The sequence below is a fragment of the Octopus sinensis genome, linkage group LG14 (genome assembly GCF_006345805.1).
Source record: "Octopus sinensis linkage group LG14, ASM634580v1, whole genome shotgun sequence".
NCBI classification, from domain to species: domain Eukaryota; kingdom Metazoa; phylum Mollusca; class Cephalopoda; order Octopoda; family Octopodidae; genus Octopus; species Octopus sinensis.
The window spans coordinates 6,102,717-6,129,656 of NC_043010.1; the positions used below are offsets into that span (position 1 = coordinate 6,102,717).

At 33.9% G+C, this 26,940-nt stretch overlaps 3 protein-coding genes across 3 annotated transcripts in view; all 3 read right to left on the minus strand.

The window, feature by feature from the left end:
- The window catches only part of LOC115218750, an 82,937-nt gene extending 71,686 nt beyond the window's left edge, over positions 1-11,251 (minus strand). Inside the window, exon 1 of the mRNA XM_029788660.2 lies at positions 10,939-11,251. The gene's annotated coding sequence lies outside the window, so the exon portion shown is untranslated. The remainder of the gene's footprint in view (positions 1-10,938) is intronic.
- LOC118766057 (protocadherin beta-13-like) lies at positions 2,842-26,752 on the minus strand. The gene is made up of 3 exons (XM_036509257.1): positions 24,668-26,752; positions 4,736-4,886; positions 2,842-3,397 (listed from the first exon to the last, which is right to left on the minus strand). The coding sequence occupies exons 1-3, from the start codon at positions 26,699-26,701 to the stop codon at positions 3,075-3,077; spliced, it is 2,508 nt and encodes an 835-aa protein (XP_036365150.1). The 5' UTR covers positions 26,702-26,752; the 3' UTR covers positions 2,842-3,074.
- LOC118766056 (putative protocadherin beta-18) lies at positions 13,191-20,943 on the minus strand. Its single transcript, XM_036509228.1, has 4 exons — positions 20,596-20,943; positions 15,443-17,846; positions 14,903-15,053; positions 13,191-13,591 (listed from the first exon to the last, which is right to left on the minus strand). The coding sequence occupies exons 2-4, from the start codon at positions 17,837-17,839 to the stop codon at positions 13,269-13,271; spliced, it is 2,871 nt and encodes a 956-aa protein (XP_036365121.1). The 5' UTR covers positions 17,840-17,846; positions 20,596-20,943; the 3' UTR covers positions 13,191-13,268.
- Positions 26,753-26,940: the final 188 nt, after the last annotated feature.

Genomic DNA, 26,940 nt, shown 5'->3' on the forward strand with positions numbered 1-26,940 from the left:
GTAATGGCGAAACTTCTGCTGACTCTTTTTCTCACTCTTTCCTCCTGCATCTTGCAGCTCACCTGCGACGGACTGGCGTCCCGTCCAGGTGGGGAACCTATATGCCAAGGAAACCAGGAAACCGGCCCTTATGGGCCAGGCATGGCTCAACAAGGAGCGAGCAAAAAAAAAAGTTCCAAGAGGCTGCTGAGTTTCCATTGGTCAAATTTTTTTAACAAGGCTATGGACAACACCCATCTATGACACAAGACTGTTGCCCATGTTTTCTGACTGTCTTATTCAACATATTTGACCAACAGCCATGTTCTCCAGAAAAATAATTATTGATCACACAGCCATGTCCAAGTCCAATATGTTGATCACTGAGTTACTTCTCACTATGAAAATATCTTACCAAACTATTCCCATTCCCCAGAACATCCATCATTCCATTGTTTCCCTATCTTCCCTACACTGATACAGTCATAACTGAATACAGCAATGTCTCTGTGTGACATCCTCGGTGACAAAGACTCATCTTTAAAATGTCAATTTCGTATACACTTGTTCTGAAGATATCATGCCATTGTATCAACTCTCCTGATATTACATATCTGAACACAAACTAAAAGAGACATTAAGAATGGCAACTAATTGATGTGTAACACCAGCGAACCACTGACCAAATGAAAGGCAATCAACCTAAGAACTTCAAGTTCTTTTAAAAGTATTCCATGCCAGCATGGAAAATAGACGTTCAATGCTGATGATGATTTCTTGAATACCATAAGGTGCAGTATTTCTAATCTGAAGCGTGTGATTTTGATAGATATCTGGCTGCTATTTCTAGCAAGTCCGAGAATTCATTAAGGGTATTAATTTATTAAGAGTAACCTCCCTTACTTTCAAAACTACTTCATGGTCCAATTTCTCTAACGTTGAGTACAAGATACTCAAATATTTTCAAGGTAAAGTAAATAGTAGATAAACTATTCATCTAACATTACCTAAAACAATTATCATCAATACATCCTGTCTATTACATCCTAATCTATCAATTAATCCTATGCTAGATGGTTAAACTGACAGTATTGTAAAAAAAGAGAGAAAACAATATATTTTTTTAAAGAATGTAAATATTAAAATAATGCTAAACTCTGTTTGTGTTTTGCTGAAAGTTCCATCTCAAGTATTTATTGAAGATATATATAAAATGTCTTTAGAAAATGACATTGCTGTACAGGAAGTAATTAACAATCTGATTTTGCTATGGGTGTAGTTTTAGCAAAGATGGAAGTCAATGGGAAGTGAAATGACCAAACACCAACAGAAACAATTTATACAGCAGAATAACTTTTAATAAATACTTACCAACAGTTGTTAGTGGTTTATACACTTGTTACTGTATTGTTTCAGTGTTCTGGTAACAAAGTTATTGTACTAGCAGAAGTTCTGAGTAGTTTGGTATGTGACAGTGTTATGTAGTTCTATGGAGTTGGTTGTGTAGTATGTAATGTGTGTTGTAGCCAATGACAAGCTGTCTATTATTCCAATGCAAGGAAACGGAAATACAGCCTCCAGTTCTTGCAGTAAATGATGGGCTGACTCACAAAATATTTCACTTAGACACACTCATGTATAGATACATACATATACATGTGTGTGTGGTGAGAAGGTACCCAGATAAATGGATGGAAATATTAATAAGGTTTTAAGTAATGAAATATAAAATTAAAGTATATTAAAAATATATCATATTTTAATTTTATGGTAGAAAAATTATTTTCTAACTTCAGTCAAAGTTGCAAAACTTTTTATCTTATATTTCCCTCTGGTTTTACAAAATTGTTTGCTTGAAACATCCTTAATAAATGTTATTAAATAATATTTTTAGAAGTTAATTTCATTAAATAATTGTTGAGCTCATTTGAAAATACGAAATTATGGCTCCAAATAATTGTGTTGAATAATGATTGTAATATGGTTTGTTCTTACAAGTGTTCCTATTACAGAAATAATCCTTTTAAAATGGAAATAAAAGTTTGTAAATTTCACAATTGAAACTTAACATAAATATTTATCAAAATAGAAGCCTATCCATTAAATGTCATTACAAATGGAATTCCTTTCTGATATATATATATAAATATATATAATGTATCTAATTTTTTTTTGTTTGTTTCCTTTTTTTTTTGCCCACCTTTTTGGAAAGCTAATCAATAATGCTTATTTTTTATATTGCTATGAAATGGTAATCTAATGCTGTTAACTATTGAAATTATGCAATCTTCAAAAGATTTCATAAGAAAATTTCTAGAAACTATAATGGAGAATTGTGTTATATATTTTTGTATGGCTTCCCTATGCATATACATCCAGATATCTTCAATATATATATATATATGCTAGTGGATGTTAAATGATGACGATAATGATATATATATCCTGATAGTTTCAGTAATATACATGGTTATAAGTTTCTCAGTAAAAACTTTGGTAGATATCAACTGGTAGTTTGTGAGAATATTTCGTTCTTAACTGTACCAGTCATGCCAAATACTTTGGTAATTCTGTCATATTTTCTTTTGATGATTTCGTGGTGTAAATATATTTACTTTGATTAAAGACTAAATAAGAAAAAAATTATCTATTTTGGTGAAAATGTATCATAAATTTATAACTTTAAGAAATATTATGACGATGTTAATATTAATATTAAATTCTTTATAATTACTTTTCATCAACCCCAAAAGGATGAAAGGCAAAGTCGACCTCAGTGGAATTTGAAATCAGAACGTAAAGACAGACGAAATACCACTAAGCAATTATAATTCCTTTCATACTTTCATTGAGATATTTGTAGTAATAGACAAGCTCTACTTTTATATAAGATAAAATTGTTTTTGGTATTGTCTCTAGTAAGAGGAAGTAAAATTATGTAAGCTGCTAAAGAAGACTGGCAAATAATTGGCAAAGTCATCTGTGGTAGAATATGATTTGAAATTAGTACACAAATATAAGATACGGTCAGGATTTTAGGCAGTCCTTGTTCTAGTTCTGCTGCTACCTGTCATTGGTTTCTAAATAGTGCAGCATTAGTTCTGTGGTGCTGATAGAGGTGGTACTTGAGGTATTGAAGGTACCTTTGGTAATGTTGTTACTTTAGGTACAGCTGGTAGAAGCGGTTTACAGTTTGAAATAAAGGCACTTGTCATTGGCACCGTAGGTGATTGTTCAGTTGTATTAGATGTGGTCCCAGCTGTAGTGAAAGTTATTTGGTCGAGATGATAAGAAGGGCTCTTGTCAACATTTGGTTGGTAGGGATATCCGTTGTTGTTATCTCCCCTTGATCTGTCGAGAGTGTGTTGAGGGTGGTTTCTTCTATTCCATGTATAATCACTTTGATAACGACATAGATCTGGAAGTATATCGATTAATTGGCTGTTTTTTTTTCAGACATAATGACAAAAATCAAACTGTTTTAAACAGGTTTATAGCAAGGAAAAATCAAAGCATTATATTTTAACAAAAATTAGTATATTTTAACAAAAAAAAAAAGCTATGCCCCAGCTATTCTGTTGAGAGTGAACACCATGCACTGTGATATCTTGGGATTCAAGGGTCCACAGCTATTTAATGTCTCGTGCAAAAATCTCAGGGATCTTCATGGAGTGGAGTAGATGTTTTCAAGGAATAACTTGACCTCTTGCTAGCTACTGTCCCAGATGAAACTGTATTACAGCAGGAAACTCAATAGAGAGCAACAGTGTTGGACTCCATCCATCACTAAAAGCAAATCATGTAAAATTGGCCATTGAAAACATGATTTCAACCTTAGCACAGAATCGTATGAAAAATAAATAAATAAAGTCTCGTTCAGGTGCCAGTCCCACTGCGTGGCACCTTGGGCAAGTGTCTTCTATAGCCTCGGGCCGACCAAAGACTTGTGAGTGAATTTGGTAGACGGAAACTGAAAAGAAGCCCATCGTATATATGTATATGTGTGTATATGTGTGTGTGAGTGTTTGTGTGTCTGTGTTTGTCCCCCCAACATCGCTTGACAACCGGTGCTGGTGTGTTTACGTCCCCGTAACTTAGCGGTTCAGCAAAAGAGACCAATATAATAAGTACTAGGCTTACAAAGAATAAGTCCTGGGGTCGATTTGCTTGACTAAAGGCGGTGCTCCAGCATGGACGCAGTCATATAACTGAAACAAGTAAAAGAGTATGTGTACATGCTATACAAAGACAAAATTTGCCTTCAATTTTATGGTAAAGGCTCTAGCATGGCCGTGTGATGAAGAATTTCACTTCTCAACCACATGGTTATAGGTTTAGTCCTCTACTGCTGTCTCAGACAAGTCAAATTCTTTTAACGATAATACAAACAGATAAAAGGGTGGTATACAGTCAATTGTCTGATAGTATTTATCATTCAACCGTAATAATTGTGTGTTTGTCTCCTGACTTTGATAGTTGTCAGCAAGCATTGGCATCACACATGCTGTAGCATTCATTTCTAAGTTTTCATGAAAGCATGTCCAGCAAATGGGAAAATATTACCTTGCTTGGAAACAGTTGGGGGCTGGTAACAAGAAGGCAAAAACGGTCATGAAATATCTGCCCAAAGAATTCTATTCAACCCATGTCAGTCTTCCAAAGTGGATTAAAAAGGATGATGATGATGATGGTAACTAAATATAGACCAATAGATTATCATACTATATTGAAGAAATATTCATTCTTTCTAACTTACCTGGCAGTTCCTCATAGTGACCAGCACTGCCGACACTCCATCCATGACCCCTATCAGTGCGAGATGACAATGTTGACATCTCACTGAATTGGTCAGAACTGTTTAGTTCTCTGTAACCTGGAGACATACTTTCTTCTCTTGGAACAAATATCTAAATACAAATATATAGATTCAATGTATCATAATGTTAAGGGCATTCCAAAATTATATATACACAGAAATACATCCACCTGTCCTCCATATCTACATGCACACACAAAAAAGTGCATCATAGTGTCCTCAATATTTCGAAATAGAAATACATAAAATTGAAATAAGACAAAATATTGCAAGTAAGTTATGACCATACTTAGAAAGTTTTAGTTGTCAATAGGAGTTGCAGTCAAACAAGAAATAATATAATTTGCAATAAGAGCTAGAAATAAAAGATCCATGAATTTAAAGAAATCATATTTAATAAGAAATACCAGAACAAAATATTACTCTGCAAACAACTCGTGATCAACCATTCAAACAACTGGTAATTAACTGCCTTACCTGTTGATGCGGTTCAGAGAAAGATGGGTTACCCCAGCTATCATATGATATAGTTCTGCAGTGAATATCTTCTCTGTCTACCATTGGTTGTTGGGGCTTCTTCAGATTTCTCTCCATTGTGTACTGAACTCCAGGAGGAACACAAGTAGGATCGAATATATATTTTGATTGGATGTTTAATGCAGGTGTAACCTTATGGTACATATCAACACTGTTGTTATAGTTGCTGTCTGTCTGCTTCAGTCTATGAACTATACAGATCGATATAGAGATCACTATGACAACTGATACGATCACAGCTGCTACAACAATAACAATCATCACATTCAATTGGAGACCATTACTTGATTCTGTTGTTGTCTTTGAAGGGGTCTTAAATATCTTTGATGTGGTGTTACTAACTGTTAGAGTCAAAGACAAAGTTGTTGTCGATGACAGAACTGGACTGCCACTGTCTTTCACACCTAATTCCAGTTCATAGAATCCAGCATCATTTTGGTAAAGTGAGCGAGAGAAAGATAAGACACCAGAGTGATGGTTCATTTGAAATAAGTGTTTCTCATTACCTCTGAGTATTTCATATGTGAGGAAGGCATTGTGTTGGCTGTCTCTGTCAGAGGCCCTAACAACTGTAATGTCATGGTCAGAGAGGGGATGGTAGTGGACATTAAGACTGAAAGGGTCAACATTAGGGAAACTGAAATAGGGAGCATTATCATTTAAATCCATAACCTCAACAACAACATTTGCTCTCTTCTCCAGTGATGGTGTTCCTTTATCTTTTACTAAAACCTTAAACTCATACAGGTTCTTTTCTTCTCTGTCTAGGGACTCAGTTGTGGAAATGAATCCCACATCAGATATCTGAAATGGTAGAATATCTTTTCCATTAGATAATAGAGAATAGGTTAATTGTCCTCCATCTCCAATATCTGGGTCTGTGGCATTGACATATCCAACAGGGAAGTCTTTGTGTTCATTTTCATAGGTGAGAAACTTAAATATGTCCTGACTAAACTGAGGTTGTACATCATTTATGTCAGTGACCAGCATTGAAAACTGTTTCTCTGCTTTCAATGGAGGTAAACCATTATCTTGACATTTAATGGTGAAATTAAAGCTCTTCTCACTCTCTCTATCTATTTCACTCTTGACAACAACTTTGTATTTCTTTTCAGATATTGAGACTAACTGAAGGTATTTATTACGTAAATGACAGTTCACTTGTCCATTTGCTCCACCGTCATTGTCGGTAACTTTGACATAAGCAATAAAACTGCCAATTTGAGTTGCTTCTGAGATGACAGCTGTGTTTCCAGTTGAATCCAAGACAAATTGGAAATCAATATTTGGTGGATTGTTTAAGTAACTGATTCCATTTATTAGAACAGTAACAGTTGATGACATAGGTGGTTTACCATTATCTGTGGCTTTAACAAATATTTTATAGGATTTTCCAAACTGAAATTCTGTTGTTAGAAATAGTTCTCCAGTTTGCCTATTCAGTCGAAAGCATTCTTTCATATTACTTGGTCTTTTTGTACTTAAGCTATAGGAAATTCTTCCATTTTCTCTTTCATCCAAGTCTGTAGCAGACAGTTTTAAAATAGGTTCGTTAATCCTGTGTGTATCATTTACAGTGACATTGTAAATATTGGGAGAGAACACTGGGGAATTATCATTTTCATCTTGTATTGATATTTCTAAATTTAGTACCCCTTTTTTTGTTGGAGTACCCCCATCTATGGCAATTAACTGGATGTTGTAAATGTTTTGTGTTTCACGGTCCAAGTTACCATCTAAAAGCAGTTGTAACAAATCACTTCCATCCAGTTTCTTAGATACAAACAACTGGAATGGAATATCTTCATCCTCTTTGAGTTGATAAGTGAGTCTAGAATTCTGAATGCTAATATCGTTATCAATGGCATTTGGAATTATTTTCTTTACTCCTTTTGTCGCACTTTCCTCAAACTGTATATGAAATTCTTTGTTTGGGAAAATGGGAGAATTATCATTGACATCTTCTATTATAACTTTGATTTCTAATAACTTGAAGAAAGAATGGCCATGCTGAACAGCTATTTCCAGTATTCTAAAACATTCCACATTATATTGACATAGAGATTCTGCATCCAATATGGCAGCTGTGTACAGTTGTCCTCCAGGTGTAACATTAAACAACTGAACACTTCCATCAGTACTACCCTGGAGTATTTTAAATGTCAGTTTGTTGCTCTCATCCTTAGTCTGTATATCATCCATTAAGTGTGTATCAGTGACAATATCTCCAATATAGCTGATTATATCATTGTTCTCTTTCACATGGTAGGTATGATCCACACACCAGCAGTTATGAACAAGGAACAACACTACCAATACACCTGGAAACATTTTCAATCTGAAACAGAATTTTGTATTGATATTAATTATTGAGGTTTTAATACTACAGAGAAATTCTAACTAAAAATTTTGTTACATAAACTTAATCTTTACACTCATTTTGGATTTGTAGATTTTTAAGAAACTTGAAAGCGTGTGTAGAAATGTTCTCTTTAATTTCTTAGATATAATTGATGCATATTTAGTTGTTATACACCAAAACCAAGAAAGAAGCCATTGATATTGCAGAGGACAGGTGTAAATTGTTCTCTGTTTTTTTTTCTCTACAACTTCATCTTTATATATAAAAGTAAGGTTGTGTGTCTGTCTCCTACGATTTAGATTCCTAACTACTCCCACATTTTGCAGTGCAGTCTAACCAAAACCGGGTATATTATAGTCGTGATTCATATCAAGCCCTTCTGGGTATTAGCGTGTGTCTTCGATGAGTCTACGATTTTAAAAAGAATTTAGCATCATTTTTTTCCATTTTAATGCATTTTTTCGCTATTATATAAGGGAAGTAACTCTCTAAAAATGTCTATGATGAGTCAACGATTTAAAAAAAAATTTACCATAATTTTTTTTCCATTTTTAATGCATTTTTTTGCTACTTTTTGGCTATAACTCTCTAAAAATGCTTATATAGTTATTTCCCTTACAAACCCGAGCAACGCCGGGCGATACTGCTAGTGTGATATAAAAGAAGAGGTATTTCATCACCATTGCCCTCTTGTTAACAGCTTTATCAATTTACTTATACAAACTTACATATTCTACACATGCTTGGTAGCTCAGTTAAATAAATTATTGAAGCATTACCAATTTTTGCTGTATATGCTATAATATACAACTGAGTTCAAGTTGGAGTCTGAACTGGCATTGCATGTGTGAACTAAACGAAAGTAAACATGTGGTACAGCTGTGAACATGTGGCTTTGTTTATAAACCACATGTATGTCAAATTGGCTGCTGGTGAAATTGTAATGATGACTAAAACCACAATCCAAGTGTGACCGCGTGTGTACCATTGGCGATTTTTTTTCCTCTGTCTTCCCTTCTCTGGATCTTTCCTTCTATGCTTCCGACGAAGAGCTCCGCTCGAAACGTTAAACCCTCCTTCTTTCCTGAGCGTCCAATAAAACTATATTTGTTCCACGTCCTTGCGTTGTTGTGTTCTTTTGTGCTTTCGTGTTTGGATTAACTTTAATTTCTCTTATCTTTGCATTTGGTAAAGTAAACCAAGAGCTCTATTTAAGATTGTGAAGATACAGTGCTGGCTAAAATCTATAGATTTATTTTTTTCGTATTGTATACTTATAGAGTAGCATTAAATATATAAGATATAAATGATAATGCATGCACACACATGTATAGGAATGAGTTTGTAGATATGTGTGTGTGTGCATGCACATCATGTAAAGTGTTGTGACCATATTGCCTTAATAAAGAAAATTATAAGCGTGGTATATCAAGAAATTCAAGAAATTATTAACCTGACATTGATTTTATATATTGAGCAGATTTATCATTTTTTTTTGTAATGTCTTCTTTCAGGTTGATATGGCTGGTTTGTCTGAGTTATATTATTTCCTCTTTACGAGTTACAGTAATTGTATTGTAGTCAAGGATATTTCTTAGGCTATATTGATCCTGATATTTGAGCAACTTCACAAGACACAAAAAGTAGTCTGAGGCTCGAAAAGGAAATAAATGAAGTGGAACAAAATACCACCAACATACATATTGGTTTGAAATGGATGGATAGTGGAGGCAAATGGCCTAGTGGTTAGAGCAGCGGACTTGCGGTTGAGGGATCGTAGGTTCGAATCTCAGACCGGGCAATGAATGTGTTTATGAGCGGAACACCTAAGCTCCACGTGGTTCTGGCAGAAGGTAATGTCAAAACTTCTGCTGACTCTTTCACCACAGCTCCCTCTCACTCTTTCCTCCTGCATCTTGCAGCTCGCCTGCGGCGGACTGGCGTCCCATCCATGTCGGGAACCTATACACCAAGGAAACCAGGAAACCGGCCCTTACGGGGCAGGCATGGCTCAACAAGGAGCAAAAAAATTTTTTTAAATAGTTCCAAGAAGCTGCTGAGTCTCCATCGATCAAATTTTTTTAACAAGGCTATGGACAACATCCATCTATGACACAAGACTGTTGCCCATGTTTTCTGACTGTCTTATTCAACATATTTGACCAAGAGCCATGTTCTCCACAAAAAAAATTATTGATCACACAGCCATGTCTGAGTCCAATATGTTGATCACTAAGTTACTTCTCACTATGAAAATATCTTACCAAACTATTCCCATTCCCCAGAATATCCATCATTTCATTGTTTCCATATCTTCCCTAAACCAATTCAGTCATAACTGAATACAGCAATGTCTCTGTGTGACATCCTTGGTGACAGAGACCCATCTTTAAAATGACAATTTCATATATACTTGTTCTGAAGATATAATGCCATTGTATCAACTCTCCTGATATTACATATCTGAACACAAATCTAAAAGAGACATTAAGAATGGCAACTAATTGATGTGTAACACCAGCGAACCACTGACCAAATGAAAGGCAATCAAACTAAGAACTTCACGTTCTTTTAAAAGTATTCCATGCCAGCATGGAAAATAGACGTTCAATGCTGATGATGACTTCTTGAATACCATAAGGTGCAGTATTTCTAATCCGAAGCGTGTGATTTTGATAGATATCTGGTTGCTATTTCTAGCAAGTCCAAGAATTCATTAAGGGTATTAATTTATTAAGAGTAACCTCCCTTACTTTCAAAACTACTTCATGGTCCAATTTCTCAGATATTGAATCTAACAATCTTGTGAGGACAAGATAGTCAAATATTTTGCAATGTAAAGTAAATACTTGATAAATTATTCAACTAACATTAACTAAAACAATTATCATCAATACATCCTGTCTATTACATCCAAATCTATCAACTAATCCTGTGCTAGATGGTTAAACAGACTGTATTGTAAAAAAGAAAGAGAAAACAATATATTTTTTAAAACAATGTAAATATTAAAATAATGCTAAACTCTGTTTGTGTTTTTGCTGAAAGTTCCATCTCAAGTATTTATTGAAGATATATATAAAATGTCTATAGAAAATGACATTGCTGTACAGGAAGTAATTAACAATCTGATTTTGCTATGGGTGTAGTTTTAGCAAAGATGGTAGTCAATGGGAAGTGAAATGACCAAACATCAACAGAAACAATTTACACAGCAGAATAACTTTTAATAAATACTTACCAACAGTTGTCAGTCGTTTATACACTTGTTACTGTATTATTTCAGTGTTCTGGTAACAAAGTTATAGTACTAGCAGAAGTTCTGAGTAGTTTGGTATGTGACAGTGTTATGTAGTTCTATCAAGCTGGTTGTGTAGTATGTAATGTGTGTTGTAGCCAATGACAAGCTGTCTATTATTCCAATGCAAGGAAACGGAAATACAGCCTCCAGTTCTTGCAGTAAATGATGGGCTGACTCACAAAATATTTCACTTAGACACACTCATGTATAGATACATACATATACATGTGTGTGTGGTGAGAAGGTACCCAGATAAATGGATGGAAATATTAATAAGGTTTTAAGTAATGAAATATAAAATTAAAGTATATTAAAAATATATCATATTTTAATTTTATGGTACAAAAATTATTTTCTAACTTCAGTCAAAGTTGCAAAACTTTTTATCTATATTTCCCTCTGGTTTTACAAAATTGTTTGCTTGAAACATCCTTAATAAATGTTATTAAATAATATTTTTAGAAATTAATTTCATCATAAAATTGTTGAGCTCATTTGAATATACGAAATTATGGCTCCAAATAATTGTGTTGAATAATGATTGTAATATGGTTTGTTCTTACAAGTGTTCCTATTACAGAAATAATCCTTTTAAAATGGAAATAAAAATTTCTGAATTTCACATTTGAAACTTAACATAAATATTTATCAAAATAGAAGCCTATCCATTAAATGTCATTACAAATGAAATTCCTTTCTGATATATATATATATATATATATATATATATATATATATATATATATATATAAATATATAAAATGTATCTAATTTTCTTTTATTCTTTTTGCCCACCTTTTTGGAAAGCTAATCAATAATGCATATTTTTTATATTGCTTTGAAATGATAATCTAAAGCCGAAAATTTAGAAACAGAGAAAAGTATTTTGTATACTTTGACTACATAACAAAAATACTTTCAAAGAGAAGAAATATTGCTTTTCCAGGGCTTAGATAAAACTGTTTCTTTTTAACTTTAAGTTAACTATTGAAATTATGCAATCTTCAAAAGATTTTATAAGAAAATGTCCAGAAACTTTAAATGGAGAATTGTGTTATATATTTTTTAGTATGGATTCCCTATGTATATATATATCCAGATATCTTCTATATATATATATATATATATATATGCTAGTGGATGTTAAACGATGATGATAATGATATATATATCCTGATAGTTTCAGTAATATACATGGTTATAAGTTTCTCAGTAAAAACTTTGCTAGATATCAACTGGTAGTTTGGGAGAATATTTCATTCTTAACTGTTCCAGTCATTCAAAATATTTTGATAATTCTGTCATATTTTCTTTTGATGATTCCTTGGTGTAAATATATTTACTTAGATTAAAGACTAAATAAGAAAAAAAATTATCTATTTTGGTGAAAATTTATCATAAATTTATAACTTGAAGAAATGTTATGACAATGTTATATAATCTCTTGATCAAATATTAATATTCTTTTCTATTCTAAGCACAAGGCCCGAAATTTTGAGGGAAGGGGCCAGTCGATTAGATCGATCACAGTCAATTTATCAACCCCAAAAGGATGAAAGTCGACCTCAGTGGAATTTAAAATCAGAACGTAAAGACAGACGAAATACCACTAAAGCAATTAGAATTACCTTACATACTTCATTGAGATATTTGTAGTAATTGACAAGCACTACTTTTATATAAGATTACCAGTATCGCCCGGCGTTGCTCAGGTTTGTAAGGGAAATAACTGTATAAGCATTTTTAGAGATGTAAAATATAATAGCCATCTCAATATGGCTAACCACAAAGTGGGGTGTTACTGTAGCTTTTTACGTTCTGAGATTTAATAATAAATTTTTAGAGAGTTACTTCCCTTATATAGGCCAAAAATGCATTAAAAATGGGAAAAATTGATGGTAAATTTTTTTTTAAATCGTAGACGTGCGCTAATACCCAGAAGGGCTCGATATGAATCACGACTATAAGATACCCGGTTTTGGTTAAACTGCACCGCAAAATGTGGGAGTAGTTAGGAATCTAAATCGTAGGAGACAGACACACAACTTCACTTTTATATATAAAGATAAAATCGTTTTTGGTATTGTCTCTAGTAAGAGGAAGTAAAATTATGTAAGCTGCTAAAGAAGACTGGCAAATAATTGGCAAAATCATTTCTGGTAGAATATGATTTGAAATTAGTACACAAATATAAGATACGGTCAGGAATTTTAGGCAGTCCTTGTTCTAGTTCTGCTGCTACCTGTCATTGGTTTCTAAATAGTGCAGCATTAGTTTTGTGGTGCTGATAGAGGTGGTACTTGAGGTATTGAAGGTACCTTTGGTAATGTTGTTACTTTAGGTACAGCTGGCAGAAGCGGTTTACAGTTTGAAATAAAGGCACTTGTCATTGGCACCGTAGGTGATTGTTCAGTTGTATTAGATGTGGTCCCAGCTGTAGTGAAAGGTATTTGGTCGAGATGATAAGAAGGGCTCTTGTCAACATTTGGTTGGTAGGGATATCCATTGCTGTTATCTCCCCTTGATCTGTCGAGAGTGTGTTGAGGGTGGTTTCTCCTATTCCATGTATGATCACTTTGATAACGACATAGATCTGGAAGAATATCGATTTATTGGCTGTTTTTTTTTTCAGGCAAACTGAATAAAAGCAAACTGTTTTAAACAGGTTTATAGCAAGGAAAAATCAAAGCATTAGTATATTTTAACAAAAAAAAAAGTTATGCCCCAGCTATCCTGTCTAGAGTGAGTGCCATGCACTGTGATATCTTGGGATTCAAGGGTCCACAGCAATTTAATGTCTCATCCAAACATCTCAGGGATTTTCATGGAGTGGAGTAGATGTTTTCAAGGAATAACTTGACCTCTTGCTATCCACTGTCCCAGATGAAACTGTATTACAGCAGGAAACTCAATAGAGAGCAAACAGTGTTGGACTCCCTCCATCACTAAAAGCAAATCATGTAAGATTGGCCATTGAAAACATGATTTCAGCCTTAGCACAGAATCGTATGAATAAATAAATGAAGTTCCGTTCAGGTGCCAGTCCCACTGTATGGCACTTTGGACAAGTGTCTTCTACTATAGCCTCGGGCCGACCAAAGCCTTGTGAGTGGATTTGGTAGACAGAAACTGAAAAGAAGCTCATCGTATATATGTATATGTGTGTGTGAGTGTTTGTGTGTCTGTGTTTGTCCCCCCAACATCGCTTGACAACCGATGCTGGTGTGTTTACATCCCTGTAACTTAGCAGTTCAGCAAAAGAGACTGATAGAATAACTACTAGGCTTACAAAGAATAACTCCTGGGTTCGATTTGCTCGACTAGAGGCGGTGCTCCAGCATGGCCACAGTCATATGACTGAAAAGAGTAAAAGAGTATGTGTACAAGCCATACAAAGACAAAATTTGCGTTCACTTTTATGGTAAAGGCTCTAGCATGGCCGTGTGATGAAGAATTTCAATTCTCAACCACATGATTATAGGTTTAGTCCTCTACAGCTGTCTCAGACAAGTCAAATTCTTTTGAACGATAATACAAACAGATAAAATTGTGGAATATAGTCAATTTTCTGATAGTATTTATCATTCAAAAGTAATAATTGTGTGTTTGTCTCCTGATGTTGATAGTTGTCAGCAAGCATTGGCATCACACATGCTGTAGAATTCATTTCTAAGTTTTCATGAAAGCATGTCCAGCAAATGGGAAAATATTACCTTGCTTGGAAACAGTTGGGGGCTGGTAACAAGAAGGCAAAAAACGGTCATGAAATATCTGCCCAAAGAATTCTATTCAACCCATGTCAGTCTTCCAAAGTGGATTCAAAATGATGATGATGATGGTAACTAAATATAGATCAATAGATTATCATACTATATTGAAGAAATATTCATTCTTTCTAACTTACCTGGCAGTTCCTCATAGTGACCAGCACTGCCGACACTCCATCCATGACCCCTATCAGTGTGAGATGACAACGTTGACATCTCATTGAATTGGTCAGAACTGTTTAGTTCTCTGTAACCAGGAGACATACTTTCTTCTCTTGGAACAAACATCTAAATACAAATATATAGATTCAATGTATCATCATAATGTTAAGGGCATTCCAAAAATATATATGCGTACAGAAACATCCACCTGTCCTCCATATCTACATATAGACACAAAAAAGTGCATCATAGTGTCCTCAATATTTCGAAATAGAAATACATAAAATTGAAATAAGACAAAATATTGCAAGTAAGTTATGACCATACTTAGAAAGTTTTCCTTGTCAATAGGAGTTGCAGTCAAACAAGAAAGGATATAATTTGCAATAAGAGCTAGAAATAAAAGATCCATGAATTTAAAGAAATCATATTTAATAAGAAATACCAGAACAAAATATTACTCTGCAAACAACTCGTGATCAACCATTCAAACAACTGGTAATTAACTGCCTTACCTGTTGATGCGGTTCAGAGAAAGATGGGTTACCCCAGCTATCATATGATATAGTTCTGCAGTGAATATCGTCTCTGTCTATGATTGGTTGTTGGGGCTTCTTCAGATTTCTCTGCATTGTGTACTGAACTCCAGAAGGAACACAGGTAGGATCAAATATATATTTTGATTGTACGTTTAATGCAGGTGTAACCTTGTGGTACATATCAACACTGTTGTTATAGTTGTTGTCTGTCTGCTTCAGTCTATGAACTATACAGATTGATATAGAGATCACTATGACAACTGATACGATCACAGCTGCTACAACAATAACAATCATCACATTCAATTGGAGACCATTACTTGATTCTGTTGTTGTCTTTGAAGGGGTCTTAAATATCTTTGATGTGGTGTTACTAACTGTTAGAGTCAAAGACAAAGTTGTTGTCGATGACAGAACTGGACTGCCACTGTCTTTCACACCTAATTCCAGTTCATAGAATCCAGCATCATTTTGGTAAAGTGAGCGAGAGAAAGATAAGACACCAGAGTGATGGTTCATTTGAAATAAGTGTTTCTCATTACCTCTGAGTATTTCATATGTGAGGAAGGCATTGTGTTGACTGTCTCTGTCAGAGGCCCTAACAACTGTGATATCATGGTCAGAGTGGGGATGGTAGTGGACATTAAGACTGAAAGGGTCAACATTAGGGAAACTGAAATAGGGAGCATTGTCATTTAAATCCATAACCTCAACTACAACATTTGCTCTCTTCTCCAGTGATGGTGTTCCTTTATCTTTTACTAAAACCTTAAACTCATATAGGTTCTTTTCTTCTCTGTCTAGGGACTCAGTTGTGGAAATGAATCCCACATCAGATATCTGAAATGGTAGAATATCTTTTCCATTAGATAATAGAGAATAGGTTAATTGTCCTCCATCTCCAATATCTGGGTCTGTGGCGTTGACATATCCAACAGGGAAGTCTTTGTGTTCATTTTCATAGGTGAGAAACTTAAATATGTCCTGACTAAACTGAGGTTGTACATCATTTATGTCAGTGACCAGCACAGAAAACTGTTTCTCTACTTTCAATGGAGTTAAACCATTATCTTGACATTTAATGGTGAAATTAAAGCTCTTCTCACTCTCTCTATCTATTTCACTCTTGACAACAACTTTGTATTTCTTTCCAGATAATGAGATTAGCTGAAGGTATCTATTTTGTAAATGACACTTCACTTGGCCATTTACTCCATTGTCATTGTCAATAACTTTGACATAAGCAACAAAACTGTGAATTTTAGTTCCTTCTGAGATGACAGCTGTGTTTCCAGTTGACTCTATAACAAATTTAAGATCAATGTTTGGTGGATTGTTGAAATAACTGATTCCATTAATAAGAACAGTGACAGGTGAAGACAATGAAGGGCTACCATTATCTCTGGCTTCAATAAATAGCTCATAAATTTTACCAAAATTAAAGTCTTTCTTCAAAAATACTTCTCCTGTTGCTTCATCTAATTGAAAGCACTCTTTTATTATTTTGGGTGTTTTAGCATTATTGAAGACATAAGAAATTCTTCCATTATCTCCTACATCTAAATCTGTAGCAGACAACCTTACAACAGGTTTGTTTACGTTATGTGTATCATTTATAGTGACATTGTAAATATTCTGGGAGAATACAGGGTAGTTATCGTTTTTATCTTCTACAAATATTTTTATATCCAATACACCTTCCTTTGACGGAGATCCTTCATCTTTTGCAATTAACTGAATATTGTAAGTGTCTTTTGTCTCACGGTCCAAGTTACCTTCCAAAATTAGTTGTAATAGATCAGTTCCATCTGGTTTTTTAGAAACAAACAGCTGAAATGGTATATCCACTTTCTCTTTGAGTTGGTAAGTTAGCTTAGAATTCTGAATGCTAATATCATTATCAATGGCATTTGGAAGTGTTTCTTTTGTTCCTTTTAATGCACTTTCATCATATTTTAAATGAAATTCTTTGTTTGGGAAACTAGGATAATTATCATTGACATCTTTTATCATAACTTTGATTTCTAATATCTTGAAGAAAGAATGACCATGCTGAACAGCTATTTCCAGTATTCTAAAACATTCCACATTATATTGACACAGAGATTCTGCATCCAATATGGCAGCTGTGTGCAGTTGTCCTCCAGGTGTAACATTGAATAACTGAACACTTCCATCAGTGCTACCCTGGAGTATTTTAAATGTCAGTTTGTCGCTGTTGTCTTGAGACTGTATATCATCCAGTAAGTGTGTATCAGTGACAATATCTCCAATAAAGCTGTGTATATCATTGTTCTCTTTCACATAGTAGGTATGATCCACGCACCAGCAGTTATGAACAAGAAACAACACCAACAATACACCTGGAAACATTTTCAATCTGAAATAGAATTTTGTATTGATATTAATTATTCAAGTTTTAATACTACAGAGAAATTCTAACTAGAAATTTTGTTACATAAACTTAATGTTTACACTCATTTTGATTTGTAGATTTTTAAGAAATTTGAAAGTGTGTATAGAAATGTTCTCTTTTATTTGTTAGATATAATTGATGCATATTTAGTTGTTATACACCAAAACCAAGAAATAAGCCATTGATATTGCAGAGGACAGGTGTAAATTGTTCTCTGTTTTTTTTTCTCTACAACTTCATCTTTATATATAAAAGTAAGGTTGTGTGTCTGTCTCCTACGATTTAGATTCCTAACTACTCCCACATTTTGCAGTGCAGTTTAACCAAAACCGGGTATCTTATAGTCGTGATTCATATCGAGCCCTTCTGGGTATTAGCGTGTGTCTTCGATGAGTATACGATTTTGAAAAGAATTTAGCATCATTTTTTTCCATTTTAATGCATTTTTTCGCCATTATATAAGGGAAGTAACTCTCTAAAAATGTCTATGATGAGTCAACGATTTAAAAAAAAATTTACCATAATTTTTTTTCCATTTTTAATGCATTTTTTTGCTACCTTTTGGCTATAACTCTCTAAAAATGCTTATATAGTTATTTCCCTTACAAACCCGAGCAACGCCGGGCGATACTGCTAGTGTGATATAAAACAAGAGGTATTTCATCACCGTTGCCCTCTTGTTAACAGCTTTATCAATTTACTTATACAAACTTACATATTCTACACATGCTTGGTAGCTCAGTTAAATAAATCATTGAAGCATTACCAATTTTTGCTGTATATGCTATAATATACAACTGAGTTCAAGTTGGAGTTTGAACTGGCATTGCATGTGTGAACTAAACGAAAGTAAACATGTGGTACAGCTGTGAACATGTGGTACAGCTGTGAACATGTGGCTTTGTTTATAAACCACATGTATGTCAAATTGGCTGCTGGTGAAATTGTAATGATGACTAAAACCACAATCCAAGTAATTTCTCTTATTTTTGCATTTGGTAAAGTAAACAAAGAGCTCTATCTAAAATTGTGAAGATACAGTGCTGGCTAAAATCTATAGATTTTTTTTTTGTGTTGTATACTGTAGCATTAAATATATAAGATATAAATGATAATGCATGCACACACATGTATAGGAATGAGTTTGTAGATATGTGTGTGTGTGCATGCACATCATGTAAAGTGTTGTGACCATATTGCCTTAATAAAGAAAATTATAAGCGTGGTATATCAAGAAATTAACCTGACACTGAATTTATATAGAGAGCAGATTTAATATTTTTTTGTAATGTCTTCTTTCAGGTTGATATGGCTGTTTTGTCTGAGTTATATTATTTCCTTTTTACAAGTTACAGTAATTGTATTGTAGTCAAGGATATTTCTTAGGCTATATTGATCCTGATATTTGAAGAACTTCACAAGACACAAAAAGTAGTCTGAGGCTCGAAAAGGAAATAAATGAAGTGGAACAAAATACCACCAACATACATATTGGTGTGAAATAGATGGATAGTTCTAACAGACAGCTGCACAGTTTCCACTGGTCAAATTTATTTAACAAGGCTATGGACAACATCCATCTATGACACAAGACTGTTGCCCATGTTTTCTGACTGTCTTATTCAACGTATTTGACCAAGAACCATGATCGCCTGAAAATAATTATTGATCACACAGCCATGACCGAGTCCAATATGTTGATCACTGAGTTACTTCTTTCTATGAAAATATCTTACCAAACGATTCCCATTCCCCAGAATATCCATCATTTCATTGTTTCCATATCTTCCCTACACTGATACAGTCATAACTGAATACAGCAATGTCTCTGTGTGACATCCTCGGTGACAAAGACTCATCTTTAAAATGACGATTTCATATACACTTGTTCTGAAGATATAATGCCATTGCATCAACTCTCCTGATATTACATATCTGAACACGAATCTAAAAGAGACATTAAGAATGGCAACTAATTGATGTGTAACACCAGACAACCACTGACCAAATGAAAGGCAATCAACCTAAGAACTTCACGTTATTTTAAAAGTATTCCATGCCAGCATGGAAAATAGACGTTCAATGCTGATGATGATTTCTTGAATACCATAAGATGCAGTATTTCTAATCTGAAGCGTGTGATTTTGATAGATATCTGGTTGCTATTTCTAGCAAGTCCAAGAATTCATTAAGGGTATTAATTTATAAAGAGTAACCTCCCTTACTTTCAAAACTACTTCATGGTCCAATTTCTCTAATGTTGAATCTAACAATCTTGTGAGAGAAAGATAGTCAAATATTTTGCAATGTAAAGTAAATACTGGATAAACTATTCAACTAACATTACCTAAACCAATTATCATCAATACATCCCGACTATTACCTCCAAATCTATCAATTAATCCTATGCTAGATGGTTAAACTGACAGTATTGTAAAAAAGAGAGAGAAAACAATATATATTTTTTAAAACAATGTAAATATTAAAATAATTCTAAACTCTGTTTGTGTTTTGCTGAAACTTCCATCTCATTATTTATTGAAAATATATATAAAATGTCTATAGAAAATGACATTGCTGTACAGGAAGTAATTAACAATCTGATTTTGCTATGGGTGTAGTTTTAGCAAAGATGGTAGTCAATGGGAAGTGAAATGACCAAACATCAACAGAAACAATTTACACAGCAGAATAACTTTTAATAAATACTTACCAACAGTTGTTAGTGGTTTATACACTTGTTACTGTATTGTTTCAGTGTTCTGGTAACAAAGTTATAGAACTAGCAGAAGTTCTGAGTAGTTTGGTATGTGACAGTGTTATGTAGTTCTATCAAGTTGGTTTGTGTAGTATGTAATGTGTGTTGTAGCCAATGACAAGCTGTCTATTATTCCAGTGCAAGGAAACGGAAATACAGCCTCCAGTTCTTGCAGTAAATGATGGGCTGACTCACAAAATATTTCACTAAGACACACTCATGTATAGATACATACATATACATGTGTGTGTGGTGAGAAGGTACCCAACTAAATGGATGGAAATATTAATAAGGTTTTAAGTAATGAAATATAAAATTAAAGTATATTAAAAATATATCATATTTTAATTTTAATACATAAAAGTTCTTTTCTAACTTCAGTCAAAGTTGCAAAACTTTTTATCGTATATTTACGTCTGGTTTTATAAAATATTTGGCTTGAAACATCCTTAATAAATGTTATTATATAATATTTTTAGAAATTAATTTCATCATAAAATTGTTGAACTCATTTGAAAATACGAAATCATGGCTCCAAATAATTGTGTTGAATAATTATTGCAATATGGTTTGTTCTTACAAGTGTTCCTATAACAGAACTAATTCTTTTAAAATGGAAATAAAAATTTGTAAATTTCACATTTGAAACTTAACATAAATATTTATCAAAATAGAAGCCTATCCATTAAATGTCATTACACATGGAATTCCTTTCTGATACATATATAAATATATAAAATGTATCTAATTTTCTTTTATTCTTTTTGCCCACCTTTTTGGAAAGCTAATCAATAATGCATATTTTTTATATTGCTTTGAAATGGTAATCTAATGCTGAAAATTTAGAAACAGAGTAAAGTATTTTGTATACTGTGACTACATAACAAAAATACTTTTAAGGAGAAGAAATATTGCTTTTCCAGGGCTTAGATAAAACTGTTTCTTTTTAAGTTAGGTTAACTATTAAAATTATGCAATTTTCAATAGATTTCATAAGAAAATGTCCAGAAACTACAATGGAGAATTGTGTTATATATTTTTTAGTATGGATTCCCTATGTATATATATATCCAGATATCTTCAATATATATATATATATATATATATATATATATATATGCTAGTGGATGTTAAATGATGATGATGATGATGATATATATATATATATATATATATATATATATATATATATATATATATATATATATATATGTCCTGACAGTTTCAGTAATATACATGGTTATAAGTTTCTCAGTAAAAACTTTGGAAGATATCAACTGGTAGTTTGTGAAAATATTTCATTCTTAACTGTTCCAGTCATTCAAAATATTTTGATAATTCTGGTGAAAATTTATCTTAAATTTATAACTTTAGAAATGTTATGACAATGTTATATAATTTCTTGATAAAATATTAATATTCTTTTCTGCTCTAGGCACAAGGCCTGAAATTTGGGGGGAGGGGGCCAGTCGATTAGATCGATCCCAGTCAATTTATCAACCCCAAAAGGATGAAAGGCAAAGTACACTTCAGTGGAATTTGAAATCAGAACGTCAAAACAGATGAATTGCTACAAAGCAATAACAATTACTTTCCATACTTTCATTTAGATATTTGTAGTAATATACAAGGTCTACTTTTATATAAGATAAAATCATTTTTGGTATTGTCTCTAGTAAGGGGAAGTAAAATTATGTAAGCTGCTAAAGAAGACTGGCAAATAATTGGCAAAGTCATCTGTGGTAGAATATGATTTGAAATTAGTACACAAATATAAGATACGGTCAGGAATTTAGGCAGTCCTTGTTCTAGTTCTGCTGCTACCTGTCATTGGTTTCTAAATAGTGCAGCATTAGTTCTGTGGTGCTGATAGAGGTGGTACTTGAGGTATTGAAGGTACCTTTGGTAATGTTGTTACTTTAGGTACAGCTGGTAGAAGCGGTTTACAGTTTGAAATAAAGGCACTTGTCATTGGCACCGTCGATGATGGTTCAGTTGTATTAGATGTGGTCCCAGCTGTAGTCAAAGGTATTTGGTCGAGATGATAAGAAGGGTTCTTGTCAACATTTGGTTGGTAGGGATATCCATTGCTGTTATCTCCCCTTGATCTGTCGAGGGTGTGTTGAGGGTGGTTTCTCCTATTCCATGTATGATCACTTTGATAACGACATAGATCTGGAAGAATATATCGATTTATTGGCTGTTTTTTTTTTCAGACATAATGACAAAAAGCAAACTGTTTTAAACAGGTTTATAGCAAGGAAAAATCAAAGCATTAGTATATTTTAACAAAAAAATAGCTATGCCCCAGCTATTATGTCTAGAGTGAGTGCCATGCACTGTGATATCTTGGGATTCAAGGGTCCACAGCTATTTAATGTCTCGTCCAAAAATCTCAGGGATCTTCATGGAGTGGAGTAGATGTTTTCAAGGAATAACTTGACCTCTTGCTATCCACTGTCCCAGATGAAACTGTATTACAGCAGGAAACTCAACAGAGAGCAACAGTGTTGGACTCCCTCCATCACTAAAAGCAAATCATGTAAGATTGGCCATTGAAAACATGATTTCGGCCTTAACACACAATCGTATAAATAAATAAATAAATAAAGTCCCGTTCAGGTGCCAGTCCCACTGCGTGGCATCTTGGGTAAGTGTCTTCTATAGCCTCGGGCCAACCAAAGCCTTGTGAGTGGATTTGGTAGACGGAAACTGAAAAGAAGCCCGTCATATGTATGTATATGTATATATGTGTGTGTGTGTTTGTGTGTGTGTGTTTGTCACCCCAACATCGCTTGACAACCGGTGCTGGTGTGTTTACATCCCCGTAACTTAGCGGTTCGGCAAAAGACACTGATAGAATAAGTACTACGATTACAAAGAATAAATCCTGGGTTCGATTTGCTCGACTAAAGGTGGTGCTCCAGCATGGCCACAGTCATATGACTGAAACAAGTAAAAGAGTATGTGTACAAGTTATACAAAGACAAAATTTGCCTTCACTTTTATAGTAAAGTCTCTAGCATGGCCGTGTGATGAAGAATTTCACTTCTCAACCACATGATTATAGGTTTAGTCCTCTACTGCTGTCTCAGATAAGTCAAATTATTTTGAACGATAATACAAACAGATAAAAGGGTGGAATACAGTCAATTTTCTGATAGTATTTATCATTCAAAAGTAATAATTGTGTGTTTGTCTCCTGATATTGATAGTTGTCAGCAAGCATTGGCATCACACATGCTGTAGAATTCATTTCTAAGTTTTCATGAAAGCATGTCCAGCAAAAGGGAAAATATTACCTTGCTTGGAAACAGTTGGGGGCTGGTGACAAGAAGGCAAAAACGGTCATGAAATATCTGCCTCAAAGAATTCTATTCAACCCATGTTAGTATTCCAAAGTGGATTAAAAAGGATGATGATGATGATGGTAACTAAATATAGACCAACAGATTATCATACTATATTGAAGAAATATTCATTTTTTCTAACTTACCTGGCAGTTCCTCATAGTGTCCAGCACTGCCGACACTCCATCCATGACCCCTATCAGTGCGAGATGACAATGTTGACATCTCACTGAATTGGTCAGAACTGTTTAGTTCTCTGTAACCTGGAGACATACTCTCTTCTCTTGGAACAAATATCTAAATACAAATATATAGATTCAATGTATCATCATAATGTTAAGGGCATTCCAAAAATATATATGCATAGAGAAACATCCACCTGTCCTCCATATCTACATGCACACACATAAAAGTGCATCATAGTGTCCTCAATATTTCGAAATAGAAATACACAAAATTGAAATAAGACAAAGTAAGTTATGCCCATGCTTAGAAAGTTTTCCTTGTCAATAGGAGTTACAGTCAAACAAGAAAGGATATAATTTGCAATAAGAGCTAGAAATAAAAGATCCATGAATTTAAGGAAATCATATTTAATAAGAAATACCAGAACAAAATATTACTCTGCAAACAACTCGTGATCAACTATTCGAACAACTGGTAATTAACTGTCTTACCTGTTGATGCAGTTCAGTGAAAGATGGGTTACCCCAGCTATCATACGATATAGTTCTGCAGTGAATATCTTCTCTGTCTACCATTGGTTGTTGGGGTTTCTTCAGATTTCTCTCCATTGTGTACTGAACACCAGGAGGAACACAGGTAGGATCAAATATATATTTCGGTTGGATGTTTAATGCAGGTGTAACCTTGTGGTACATATCAACACTGTTGTTATAGTTGTTGTCTGTCTGCTTCAGTCTATGAACTATACAGATTGATATAGAGATCACTATGACAACTGATACGATCACAGCTGCTACAACAATAACAATCATCACATTCAATTGGAGACCATTACTTGATTCTGTTGTTGTCTTTGAAGGGGTCTTAAATATCTTTGATGTGTTGTTACTAACTGTTAGAGTCAAAGACAAAGTTGTTGTCGATGACAGAACTGGACTGCCACTGTCTTTCACACCTAATTCCAGTTCATAGAATCCAGCATCATTTTGGTAAAGTGAGCGAGAGAAAGATAAGACACCAGAGTGATGGTTCATTTGAAATAAGTGTTTCTCATTACCTCTGAGTATTTCATATGTGAGGAAGGCATTGTGTTGGCTGTCTCTGTCAGAGGCCCTAACAACTGTGATATCATGGTCAGAGTGGGGATGGTAGTGGACATTAAGACTGAAAGGGTCAACATTAGGGAAACTGAAATAGGGAGCATTATCATTTAAATCCATAACCTCAACAACAACATTTGCTCTCTTCTCCAGTGATGGTGTTCCTTTATCTTTTACTAAAACCTTAAACTCATACAAGTTCTTTTCTTCTCTGTCTAGGGACTCAGTTGTGGAAATGAATCCCACATCAGATATCTGAAATGGTAGGATATCTTTTCCATTAGATAATAGAGAATAGGTTAATTGTCCTCCATCTCCAATATCTGGGTCTGTGGCATTGACATATCCAACAGGGAAGTCTTTGTGTTCATTTTCATAGGTGAGAAACTTAAATATGTCCTGACTAAACTGAGGTTGTACATCATTTATGTCAGTGACCAGCACAGAAAACTGTTTCTCTACTTTCAATGGAGGTAAACCATTATCTTGACATTTAATGGTGAAATTAAAGCTCTTCTCACTCTCTCTATCTATTTCACTCTTGACAACAACTTTGTATTTCTTTTCAGACATTGAGATAAGCTGAAGATATCTATTTTGTAAATGACACTTCACTTGTCCATTTGCTCCACTGTCATTGTCGGTAACTTTGACATAAGCAACAAAGCTGTTAATTTCAGTTGCTTCTGAGATGATGGCAGTGTTGCCAGTTGACTTTAAAACAAATCTGATATCAATATTTGGTGGATTGTTTAAGTAACTGATTGCATTTATTAGAACAGTAACAGTTGAGGACATAGGTGGTTTACCATTATCTGTGGCTTTAACAAATATTTTATAGGATTTTCCAAACTGAAACTCTGTTGTTAGAAATAGTTCTCCAGTTTGCTTATTCAGTCGAAAGCATTCTTTCATATTACTTGGTGTTTTAGAACTTAAGCTGTAGGAAATTCTTCCATTTTCTCTTTCATCCAAATCTGTCGCAGACAGTTTTAAAATAGATTCGTTAATCCTGTGTGTATCATTTACAGTGACATTGTAAATATTGTGAGAGAACACTGGGGAATTATCATTTTCATCTTGTATTGATATTTCTAAATTTAGTACCCCTTTCTTTGTTGGAGTACCCCCATCTATTGCAATTAACTGGATGTTGTAAATGTTTTGTGTTTCACGGTCCAAGTTACCATCTAAAAGCACTTGTAACAAATCACTTCCATCCAATTTCTTAGATACAAACAATTGGAATGGAATATCTTCATCCTCTTTGAGTTGATAAGTAAGTCTAGAATTCTGAATACTGACATCTTTGTCAATGGCATTTGGAAGTGTTTCTTTTCTTCCTTTTAATGCAGTTTCATCAAACTGTATATGAAATTCTTTGTTTGGAAATATAGGGTAATTATCATTGACATCTTCTATCATAACTTTGATTTCTAATATCTTGAGAAAAGAATGGCCATGCTGAACAGCTATTTCCAAATCCCTGAAACATTCCACATGATATTGACAAAGAGATTCTGCATCCAATATGGCAGCTGTGTATATTTGTCCTCCAGGTGTAACATTAAATAACTGAACACTTCCATCAGTACTACCCTGGAGTATTTTAAATGTCAGTTTGTTGCTCTCATCCTTAGTCTGTATATCATCCATTAAGTGTG

Excerpts from the sequence above, each read along its gene's own strand:
- LOC118766056 (XM_036509228.1), bottom strand. The coding sequence starts at position 17,839 with ATGTTTCCAGGTGTATTGTTGGTGTTGTTTCTTGTTCATAACTGCTGG. Across the intron at positions 15,054-15,442 it reads TCTCTGAACCGCATCAACAG|ATGTTTGTTCCAAGAGAAGA; the intron begins GTAAGGCAGTTA and ends ATTTGTATTTAG. Across the intron at positions 13,592-14,902 it reads TCACTATGAGGAACTGCCAG|ATCTATGTCGTTATCAAAGT; the intron begins GTAAGTTAGAAA and ends ATATTCTTCCAG.
- LOC118766057 (XM_036509257.1), bottom strand. The coding sequence starts at position 26,701 with ATGATAGAAGATGTCAATGATAATTACCCTATATTTCCAAACAAAGAA. Across the intron at positions 4,887-24,667 it reads TCACTGAACTGCATCAACAG|ATATTTGTTCCAAGAGAAGA; the intron begins GTAAGACAGTTA and ends ATTTGTATTTAG. Across the intron at positions 3,398-4,735 it reads TCACTATGAGGAACTGCCAG|ATCTATGTCGTTATCAAAGT; the intron begins GTAAGTTAGAAA and ends ATATACTTCCAG.